The 12,429-nt window shown below is 35.6% G+C and overlaps 1 protein-coding gene across 1 annotated transcript in view; it reads left to right on the forward strand.

The window, feature by feature from the left end:
- Window positions 1–7,713, forward strand: part of LOC108540251 (sodium channel protein type 1 subunit alpha-like) — a 63,380-nt gene extending 55,667 nt beyond the window's left edge. Inside the window, 4 exon segments of the mRNA XM_017889191.1 lie at window positions 403–507; window positions 2,062–2,332; window positions 4,461–5,585; window positions 5,588–7,713. Coding sequence (XP_017744680.1) covers window positions 403–507; window positions 2,062–2,332; window positions 4,461–5,585; window positions 5,588–5,637 — 1,551 coding nt within the window. The 3' untranslated portion in view covers window positions 5,638–7,713.
- The last annotated feature ends 4,716 nt before the right edge of the window (window positions 7,714–12,429 follow it).

Here is a 12,429-nt window from a genome sequence, read left to right on the forward strand (position 1 = left end):
TTCATTATCAAGAAACATTTTCTGTCTTAAATATAATAATAATTAGAATAAAACTAGAAAGCAACCTAATATGCCCCTTTCCCGAAAACAACTTGTTATTTTATCCATACAACTACCCACTCCCCCTTGAAAATATATTTTCCAACTAATTCTTTGAAATTAGGAAACTGGATGTAAGCTTCTTCTAGTGTTTATTTTTATGCTTTGAATTATTTAGGGAATTAAATATTATTATCATACCTAAAGAGAACTTTCAATTTTTCACATTTTGAATCACAGATATAATTATGCTAATCAGTTGAATTTTGCATTTTTTTTTAGCCATCCATTTTCTATTTTAACATTGAAAAAATATGTGCAAAAGGACACAGTTTTAACCAGTTTGATTTTTCTTTTCTATACTTTGGAGGTCAAGACATCTTTATGACAGAAGAACAGAAGAAATACTATAATGCAATGAAAAAATTAGGATCGAAAAAACCGCAAAAGCCTATACCTCGACCAGGAGTAAGAAATACCAAATGATATGGGGAAAATATAAAACAAAACTTGCATAGTTGTCTCACAAAAAAGAAAGTAGCTAACATTTCCAGTAGAAAAAATTTCTTTCACTTTTAGAGCATCATTAGTCTGTATCTTTTATGGTAATGGTAACAACAACAAAATTAAACACCAAAAGAACAAGAAAAAATAGAAGATGCACCCTTGACTTCAAGAGATTTAGAAGCATACCATTAGAATCCATATTAATTGGCCAATGGACACATACACAATGTAATATGCACAAGAGAAAGTTAATCACACAACTCAAGAATGGTTGCCAAGTAATATCAGGGAAAGAAGTAAACCTTTGGATGGGGCTATAAGAAATGCAGTTTTCTAATATTTTAAGAAATGGATGAAGTGTTGAGGGAAATAGCACCTTACTTCTATTTTATTTTTCACTAGAGATACTAAGTGTTTTAAAGGAGGAAAGAATTCCAGTATCTACTATTCATATATATGGCTACAGAGTTAGATATTACTAATGTCTGCAGAAGTCAGGGTCAGTAATTACAGTTTATGATGATAAATAACAATACTCATGCTTCCATGATGAAACAAACAAACTGCTATTAAAATGGAGAGCTATTATCCCACACTCTAAAGATGTTTATGATGATGACCTGAGAGGTTTCAGTAACTCCTAGGGTGCATCAAGGAAAAAATGCTAGCAAATATTCATATTGTGATGACTGAATATTGCCTTCCTGAGAATGATGAGAAATATGTACTTTCTCTGTTAAAATTAGCACTGAAAGTAGAAAAGAACCAACAATTTGTAGGAAAAATATGTGAGAAAATGCCCTCAGAATTCCTCAGTGGCCCAAAGAAATAAGCCTGCGGATGATGTTCAGTGACTAGCAGTGGCAGAACTGGGAAGCAGAATCACAGATCAATGACAAAGAACATGAATTTTTTTGACATAAACATATAAGAAATGTCATTCTGGTCCCATTATCCTTGTGCAGGTTCAGCATTCTGTGTCTGACAATGTTAGCCAAGGCTATTTGGTAGAAGAATATGAATATTGATATGGTATTTAAATGTATAATGTTATAGATGTGTCCTGGAAATTCCAAATTCTTCTTAACAATCATTTGAGAATATAACAAGTGAAATAGTACTATATTTTAAAATGGATGTATGGTCCAGCTGATCATTGGAAAGTCTTGAAAAAAAATTAAACGGGTTCTTACCTTCTCATAATCTTAAAATGTTGATATGCATTGCATACCTCTGGAAGAAATATGCAGTATCGGGTGTTCTGTTTTTTTTTGTTGTTGTTGTTTTATCAGAAACCCTCTTTGGACAAGGAATTGTTATTCTGAGAAATGCACATTAGTAAATGGCAATTTAACCAAATTTTAACAATTAATATGCTATAAATCATTCTTACAAAAATCAGGGTCAATGACTACTTTGCAAGAAACTAGACAGTCAATTAATGCAGAAAGTATTAGATGCTAATGCACATGAGAAAACTCCTTTATTGCTAAAAGCATTTCTATTTCTCTACAGAACAAATTTCAAGGAATGGTCTTTGACTTCGTAACCAGACAAGTTTTTGACATAAGCATCATGATTCTCATCTGTCTTAACATGGTCACAATGATGGTGGAAACAGATGACCAGAGTGAATATGTGACTACCATTTTGTCACGAATCAATCTGGTGTTCATTGTGCTGTTTACTGGAGAGTGTGTACTGAAGCTCATCTCTCTACGCCATTATTATTTTACCATTGGCTGGAATATTTTTGATTTTGTGGTTGTCATTCTCTCCATTGTAGGTAAGAAATATTTAAAGTTCTTAAATTCAGTTAAATAGAAGTGAAAGTTGAAACAATCAAGATTAGATTCGAGATCATCCCAGCAATCAGAGATAATTACTGTAAATATTTTGATACATTTTATCCAGATGTGTTTGGTTTTTTAACACAGTGTCTCCTACTGTAGTCAGTATTGTTTCTTATTCTATCCATTTAGAATAATATACTTAATGTAAATGTAGTCATTTGACTGTACTTAATAGCACAGTCAATAGACCTGTGCTATTAAGTAAGATAAAAATGTTTTTGACATGTTGAGATTGAAGAACCAATACAGTATCTAGATGGTTCCATTAACAAGACTAGAAATGTAGTCTGGTACTCAGGAAAATTGCTTTAGAGAATAGACATGGAGTCACCAGCATATAGATATTAGTGGAAAGTGGTTTCAAGATAAGGAAAAGTATTGCGTAAAAGGAGAATAAAGACAAGGACGAAACATTATTAGCAAATGCATATAGTAGGTTCTTTACGGGTGTCATGTAGAGATTTTCTAGACTACCTTAAAAATGGTTTATAATAATGATGCACAAGGGAAATAAGATGGCATGGGACATCATCAGTACTATACTTCAAAGCCTGGAACATATAACTAGCCTCGTGAGCAATAGCTCATTTCATTAGACACAACTAAAGCTCTAGTAAAGTGAAAAGCATCTGTCTGTGGGCCTAAACTATTCATTCTTCCCTAAATAGGATGATATGACTGGGTCAGTATTTTGCTATTCAAAACAAGGCACCTCTGTTGGACAGATTTTCATGCTACTCCCTTCTCTGAAGAAACTGGCCTTATATCCAACTCATTGTATATAGCCTTTGATTCCCACTAATTATAATCCTTGGTTATAACTAGTGTGGCTAAGGTATAAAGGTGTATTCCTACACATCTCCTTCTCTCTCTCTTACACACACACACACACACACACTCTCTTACACTTCGTCTTTTCAGAATGAGGCATTTAAACTTGAAGGCATTTAGTTTCTTGAGCTCTTCTTTTTAACTTTACAAATACAGTTTTATTTAAAAGCAAACGGAGAGAGAAGGTTAAAATAAGAAGACTGAGATTACAGTGTTAGGTACAGGAGACCAAAAAGAATTGAAATACAACATTAAGTACAGGAGACTAAAAAGAGCATCAACCTGGGATCCTTTTAGAAATGCACCAGAACATACATAAATAAGCATATAAAAATATTAGAGTGGAACTTAAGTAAGTACCAAGATCATGGGGAGGTGAAAGTAGCATCAAAAGCTACCAATACTTTCATATGGAAAAGGAGTAAATAGAGAATTTAGAATATGGCAATTTCAGAAAACGTCACTGTATACATATAAACTTGTACCTACACTGTTGGGCCGCTACTGTTCAGTCAAATGTGCGTTTTTAACTTATTTTCTTTCTAAATTCTGACTTGGGACTTTACGTAAACTAAAAGTAGTTTATAAACATCTCTTAAAGATAAAAGAAGTACTGTAATCTTTATAGTTGAAATTATTGCTGAATTTCAAAATTCAGATTTATTTATAATATATATTATATGCAATTATATATATATATATTATATAGCTGCCATATTTAAGATACTTATATATAATTATATTTATATAGGCTGCCATATTTAAGATAATATAACTGCAGTTTAGGACTCTGAACTTTACCTTGGAGCTTTAGAAGAACATATGTGGCCGGCCCGGTGGCCTCAAGGCCCCCTTAATTCCCAGGCACTGCTTTTGGGGAGGGCCCGAGGACGGGCGGATCACGGAGGTCCAGGGGGGAGATCGAACCATCCTGGTTAACACAGTGAAACCCCGTCTCTTACTTAAAAAATACAAAAAACAGCCGGGCGGAGGGTGGGCGGCTCCTGCTAGGTCCCAGTTTACTGGGGAGGCCTGGAGGCAGGAGAATGGGCGGGTAAACCCGGGGAGGCGCGAGCTTTGCAGGTGGAGCTGAGGATCCGGCCACTGCCCACTGCCAGGCCGGGCGACCAGAGCAAGACTCTGTTTCAAAAAAAAAAAAAAAAAAAAGTAAAATGTTTATTTTTAACGCATGATTTCTTCACTGGTTGGTATTCTCATTGTTTATTCTAGGTATGTTTCTCGCCGAGCTGATAGAAAAGTATTTCGTGTCCCCTACCCTGTTCCGAGTGATCCGTCTTGCCAGGATTGGCCGAATCCTACGTCTGATTAAAGGAGCAAAGGGGATCCGCACGCTGCTCTTTGCTTTGATGATGTCCCTCCCTGCATTGTTTAACATCGGCCTCCTGCTCTTCCTGGTCATGTTCATCTATGCCATCTTTGGGATGTCCAACTTTGCCTATGTTAAGAGGGAAGTTGGGATCGATGACATGTTCAACTTTGAGACCTTTGGCAACAGCATGATCTGCCTGTTCCAAATTACAACCTCTGCTGGCTGGGATGGATTGCTAGCACCCATTCTCAACAGTAAGCCACCCGACTGTGACCCTAATAAAGTTAACCCTGGAAGCTCAGTTAAGGGAGATTGTGGGAACCCATCTGTTGGAATTTTCTTTTTTGTCAGTTACATCATCATATCCTTCCTGGTTGTGGTGAACATGTACATCGCGGTCATCCTGGAGAACTTCAGTGTTGCTACTGAAGAAAGTGCAGAGCCTCTGAGTGAGGATGACTTTGAGATGTTCTATGAGGTTTGGGAGAAGTTTGATCCCGATGCAACTCAGTTCATGGAATTTGAAAAATTATCTCAGTTTGCAGCTGCGCTTGAACCGCCTCTCAATCTGCCACAACCAAACAAACTCCAGCTCATTGCCATGGATTTGCCCATGGTGAGTGGTGACCGGATCCACTGTCTAGATATCTTATTTGCTTTTACAAAGCGGGTTCTAGGAGAGAGTGGAGAGATGGATGCTCTACGAATACAGATGGAAGAGCGATTCATGGCTTCCAATCCTTCCAAGGTCTCCTATCAGCCAATCACTACTACTTTAAAACGAAAACAAGAGGAAGTATCTGCTGTTATTATTCAGCGTGCTTACAGACGCCACCTTTTAAAGCGAACTGTAAAACAAGCTTCCTTTACATACAATAAAAACAAAATCAAAGGTGGGGCTAATCTTATAAAAGAAGACATGATAATTGACAGAATAAATGAAAACTCTATTACAGAAAAAACTGATCTGACCATGTCCACTGCAGCTTGTCCACCTTCCTATGACCGGGTGACAAAGCCAATTGTGGAAAACATGAGCAAGAAGGCAAAGATGAAAAGCCAAAGGGAAATAAATGAAAACCAATAAAATAATTGGGTGACAAATTGTTTACAGCCTGTGAAGGTGATGTATTTTTATCAACAGGACTCCTTTAGGAGGTCAATGCCAAACTGACTGTTTTTACACAAATCTCCTTAAGGTCAGTGCCTACAATAAGACAGTGACCCCTTGTCAGTAAACTGTGACTCTGTGTAAAGGGGAGATGACCTTGACAGGAGGTTACTGTTCTCACTACCAGCTGACACTGCTGAAGATAAGATATACAATGGCTAGTCAGACTGTAGGGACCAGTTTCAAGGGGTGCAAACCTATAATGTTGGGGTTGTTTAACATGAAACACTTTAGTATAGTAATTGTATCCACTGTTTGCATTTCAACTGCCACATTTGTCACATTTTTACGGAATCTGTTAGTGGATTCATCTTTTTGTTAATCCATGTGTTTATTATATGTGACTATTTTTGTAAATGAAGTTTCTGTTGAGAAATAGGCTAAGGACCTCTATAACAGGTATGCCACCTAGGGGTATGGCAACCACATGGCCCTCCCAGCTACACAAAGTCGTGGTTTGCATGAGGGCATGCTGCACTTAGAGATCATGCATGAGAAAATGTCACAAGAAACACAAGTTCTTAAATTTCACCATATTTCTGGGAGGGTAATTGGGTGATAAGTGGAGGTGCTTTGTTGATCTTGTTTTGCGAAATCCAGCCCCTAGACCAAGTAGATAGTTTGCGGGTAGGCCAGTAAATCTTAGCAGGTGCAAACTTCATTCAAATGTCTGGAGTCATAAATGTTATGTTTCTTTTGTTGTATTAAAAAAAAAAAAAAAAATCCTGAATAGTGAATATTGCCCCTCACCCTCCACCGCCAGAAGACTGAATTGACCAAAATAACTCTTTATAAATTTCTGCTTTATCCTGCACTTTGTTTAGCCATCTTTGGCTCTCAGCAAGGTTGACACTGTATATGTTAATGAAATGCTATTTATTATGTAAATAGTCATTTTGCCCTGTGGTGCACGTTTGAGCAAAAAAATAATGATCTAAGCACAGTATTTATTGCATCAAATATGTACCACAAGAAATGTAGAGTGCAAGCTTTACACAGATAATAAAATGTATTCTGTACCATTTATAGATAGTTTGGATGCTATCAATGCATGTTTATATTACCGTGCTGCTGTATCTGGTTTCTCTCCCTGCTCAGAATCTTATTTATGAGAAACCATATGTCAGTGGTAAAGTCAAGGAAATTGTTCAACAGATCTCATTTATTTAAGTCATTAAGCAATAGTTTGCAGCACTTTAACAGCTTTTTGGTTATTTTTACATTTTAAGTGGATAACATATGGTATATAGCCAGACTGTACAGACACGTTTAAAAAAACACACTGCTTAACCTGTTAAAATGTGTTTAGAATTTTACAAGCAAATATAAATACTGTAAAAGTCATTTTATTTTCAGCATTATGTACATAAATATGAAGAGGAAATTATCTTCAGGTTGATATCACAATCACTTTTCTTACTTTCTGTCCATAGTACTTTTTCATGAAAGAAATTTGCTAAATAAGACATGAAAACAAGACTGGGGAGTTGTAGATTTCTGCTTTTTTAATTACATTTGCTAATTTTAGATTATTTCACAATTTTAAGGAGCAAAATAGGTTCACGACTCATATCCAAATTATGCTTTGCAATTGCAAAAGGGTTTAAAATTTTATTTGTACTTCTGGTAGTACCTGTACTAACTGAATTGAAGGTAGTGCTTATTTTATTTTTGTTCTTTTTTTCTGACTTTGGTTTATGTTTTCATTTCTTTGGAGCAATGCTACTCTAGATTGTTCTAAATATAATGTGGGTTTCATAATTTTTTTTTCACAAAAACAGAGTAGTCAACTTATATAGTCAATTACATCAGGACATTTTGTGTTTCTTACAGAAGCAAACCATAGGCTCCTCTTTTTCTTAAAACTACTTAGATAAATTGTATTCGTGAACTGCATGCTGGAAAATGCTACTATTATGCTAAATAATGCTAACCAACATTTAAAATGTGCAAAACTAATAAAGATTACATTTTTTATTTTATTGTTTGCCCAGTCACTTTTTGTTAACAGAATATTATAATGATATGGAGATTTTTTACATTACAAACTGGGGGAGAAGGGGAGCACGCACACACACACACACACACACACACACACACACACACACAGAGGCATACCCAGGTGGACAAGAAAAACTAGGGTAGATATGTCACTGGGGGTAGGGGGTAATTACTCCCAGAATTACAAGCAGCAGGTGTGTTCTCTGTTAGGAGGAAGAACTGGTGTCAGAGGATAGCTAGTGATTCCAGGAGGAAGACAAGTATGGGAGCCAGAGTGACGGTGGATGACCACTTGAGCTATGAAAATAAATTCTTAAATCATCATTTAAAAATTTAGAGTTGCCATGTGTGTAGGATACTGTGTTTGCTCCTCCAGAGCCACTCTCTATGCTTCTGTATCATTCCGTGTGTCCCAGAAGGGTGACTTCTACACACTGTATCAATGGGCTCTCCTACCTTTGAGCTCCCAATTGGTTTGGCAAATGAGAAGCACCAGTGGGAAAGCACCAGAGAGAGAAGATTGACATAGGAATATTTCTTCTCCAATTCCTTCTTTGCTGGGTTGCCCTGGGTTGGCACTGGACTCATTCCTCCCCCAAAAGTCATACTCCAATCAGACTGATCCTCATACAACTGAAGCTGCTTTCTCTGAGGTCTAGTAATCACCCCTCCCCTTGCTCCTTCAGGTCTGCTGCTGCATTGAGAGTGCTTTTGAATTCCTTGTAGCTTTCTCCTAACATTGCTGACAACTTTGTAAATGTCCCCTTCATGAAATTCTTCTATATGCCTCATTTCAGCATGCCATTTGTCTCCTGCCTGACTGATACAAGGTGATTCAATAGCTCATGAAAGTCAGCAGGAAGCAAAGATGTGCCTTGCTTCAGCTTGGGGTCTTAATCTTGTTAACTTTTGCAGATAAAGAAAAATAGTAACTGGGGGAACCACAATGAAGTCCAGTGCAGAATTCATAGCTATCATGGAAAGGTTACTCAGGTGGTCCAGATAGTAAAATTAACAGTCTAAGTAAATCTATCCAAATTTCTGAGGAATGAGAAGCCTTCCTTTGTCATCAGGTGAAGCCAGAAGAATATAGCCTCAACTGGAAAAGGGACAGTAATTAAAAGTGCTTTTCCCATCCTTGTACAATGGAATGACTTTGCCTCTTCATAACATCACAATCCTAAAACAACACCTCAATTAATTCTGATATATTAGTAGCTGAAAAAAATTCTCATTTCCAACAAAGGTAGGTAAGAATTATAGGATAAACTCTGCAGAATTTTTATACTACCCATCCACGCCATTACTCACTGTTACCTTTCCAAATACAAAGAGAAGAATGGTAAAACATAATCATATAAATCTCCACATTCATTTTGACATATTTGGCATGATATTTTCTGTGCTACAAAGTAATTATTCTTCAAAGAATGATGAGGTCATGTCAGTAAGTCGCAGGAACCAAGTAGAAGAGGCTTCCCACTGACCAAATCTGGGGCAAGTTGAGCATAAAAATAAATGATAGTAAAAGATTATAATTCATTGAATAAAATAAGAATCAACAAAAACATACTGATGTAAATAAATAAGGAAAAATACAAATCTGTTTCTTGCAGTTGAATGCTAACTAACAATTGTAGAAGAAATAATGGAGTTAGAAAATCACTATTTGGCAATCATCCTAATGACAATTGATTCATACAAGAATCATCAATGAGTATTAAAACATGGGTAAAAGTTTGATGAGGAATAGGATATTTACATCATCTTAAAGTATCTCTTCTCTATTAAATAAAAAATTTAAAAAGAAGAAAATATACTTTGGAGAAACACAGCAGACAATACCTTCAAAGATATCATCAATTATGAGACCAACTGATACTATGTGCCTCCTGATAAAATACACTGAAAGGGCCACATTACTTCTAACCATAATCTAACCAGAAGGAAAACCAAATTGAGGACACACTATAAAATAACTGGACCGAACTCTTTAAAAATGTCAATGTCATGAAAGACAAAGAAAGGCTAAAGAATTCCATGAGGTCAAAGAACTATGACAACTAAACACAATTCTGGATGGAATATCAAATAAAAAATAACAGATAAATAATACTATTGGGAAAGCTGAATACATTTGAATATGGACTATTTACTAGTTATTAGTATTATAACAGTGCTAATTTTCCCAATTTTGTTAAGACTAGTGTGCCTATTCCATGAAAATAGAAAATGTTCTTGTTCTCTGAAAATGCATGCTAAAATATTTAGGGGTGAATGCAACAATGTCTGCAACTCATTCTTGAATCAGTTCAAAGAAAAATGAGTTACATGTATATATATATATATATATGTATGTATGTAAACAGAAATAGACAAAAGTATAGATGTCTGTGTGTCTTTAGAAAGGGGAGGTTTTTTTTGGCTGTGTATTATTGAAGTGCCTATGCCTGTGTGTTCACACTATCATATTTTGTATGCCCTGGACTTTATAATTTCTACCTTCAAAATTAGATCTACTGTTTGTAATTAATTCAATGTATACTGGTTTTTTAACTACTATTCTCATTGCCTAGCAGTAATCTTCCTGAAAAGTCATGAAATGATTACCTTCCTTGTTCTTCATAATAGTCACTGTTTAATTAAAATAAGAATATTTTAGAAAAGATCTGTGGCATAGTGGTTAAGGCCCCAGTATTTGATGCTAAATAGATCTTATTTGGAGAATTGTGATAGACACTCTGGTGATTCTGTCTATACAATAACAGAAGGTGGCGCTTTGCTGTCTAAGCTGGGGACCAGACACTGTGGGTGTAAATAGTAATTCCAAACACAGCTCCACAGAGCAGCACCCCTATGACAAAGTTTTCACACGTCTATAGTTAAGCCAGAAAATTAAGAATAATGCCATAAATATTTATAAAACTGAACATACCCAAGTTAAAGACCTTTATTCTAAAATTGTGTCTTTTAGATTATTTTCTAAAGACTAATACCATGTTTAAATGTTCTTTTGAAATGATGATGAGAATATGTGATAATGAGTTATTTGTTTTAATTATTTGGCCAAGTGTAAAATTGGCAACCTGGTGTCAGTCCTCCCATTTGTATTTTACTGGTGCATGAAATCCAGAAGTCTAGTAACCATTGGGATAGACAACTCTACTGCATAAGTTTGTATGTTTGTATATCTGTATCACAAAACCCAGACACTCGAACTATATAAACTTGTCACACTAAAGACAGTAAATATGTCTGGTAATTGCATATTCTTCATGTGTGCACTGGAATTTCTTATTATATAAGAAAATAAATGTGTTTCTAAATCACCATGAACTGGGTACAGCTGATAGTACTATTCTTCCTGGCACATGGAAATATCCCACTGAGGTTGTCAATCAATATTGATTTAATCAGTGTGGCAGCAAAGGCACTAGGGGAGGAAAATACTCTAGACAATCAAGAATAGATGGGAAAGTTGCATCACCAAGACATTCTTAAAATCACAAGTGGATAATTTGCAATATCAATTGATTTTACTCAATTGCTTGAGTCCTTTATCATTCCCTTAGAACACTCCTCATATTTGCGAATAACTCAGCCCCTCACCTCAGCAAGAAACAAGAGTACATCATTATAAACTTCCTCAGTTTCTTTCCTATCCAGTGAAAACTATCTAAGTCCCTTTTCCCTTCCCTTTTCTTTCCTTCCATTCTCTTTCTTTTTCCTTCCTTAGTTTTTCTTACTTTACCTCCCCTCCTACCTTTTTCCTTTTATCCCTCTCTCCCTTCCTTCCCCCTTCTCTCTCCTTCCTTCCTTCCTTCCATCTGTCCTTTTACATCTTTTCAGATTAGGTTTTCCCATTCATTTCTACATTTTCAGATACCTTGCTCCATGACTTCTTCTACTTCTCTTGTATCTTTATTCTTTCCCTCTTGACTGATCTTGTGTCTGCCTTTGCATTTTCAAAATCAGTTTTTCTAACCTTAAAAAATAACTTTGCTCAACGCTGATGCATCTTATTCACTGTGTCATTATCTCATTATTTTTAAAGGTTGGTTTCTAAAACCAGAGCTCTATATTCATTACCTTTACTCTTGGTTAAAATTAAAATAAATATAGGTCTCAGCGATATTCATGAGAAAATTTGACTGTGAATAATCTTGTTGGTATAAACACTTTGGATTTTCAAAATGTTATGCTAGCTGTTAACTTTCCCAATAACATTATGAGGGAAGGGCTGGAAAGTACAAAAGGTAGATATAGGAACCAAGAACATTATCCTTATGGAGCCAAGCTATACATACTCTGTCTCTGGTTGTCATAAATACTCAATGCTTGCTTAGAAAGGCATGATGTTCACAGAGCAATTCAATTGTTCAGTGTGATGGGTTTTTTGTTTGTTTTCTCCCCACAGAATGCAACTTTATTTATGGGGATATGGAGACCAGAAAGTCCCTAAAATAAATTTGTAAAAAAAATTTTAAGGATAAATTCATTATGAAAAAATATATTGTTATAGAAAATTTAATTTTTCCTCTAAGTTGTTATGAACTGACTACCCCTGTGTTAATTAAATTTGCCATTATGCATGTGTATATTTTGTTGGAAAGCATTGAGATACAAGTCTTATTTTCCTTCTTCAAACTGTTTGAAATAAATTGTGACTCAAATTCAAATACCAGCCCAATGCTGAA

This window comes from Rhinopithecus bieti, unplaced genomic scaffold (genome assembly GCF_001698545.2).
Source record: "Rhinopithecus bieti isolate Rb0 unplaced genomic scaffold, ASM169854v2 scaffold_18745, whole genome shotgun sequence".
Taxonomy (NCBI): Eukaryota; Metazoa; Chordata; class Mammalia; order Primates; family Cercopithecidae; genus Rhinopithecus; species Rhinopithecus bieti.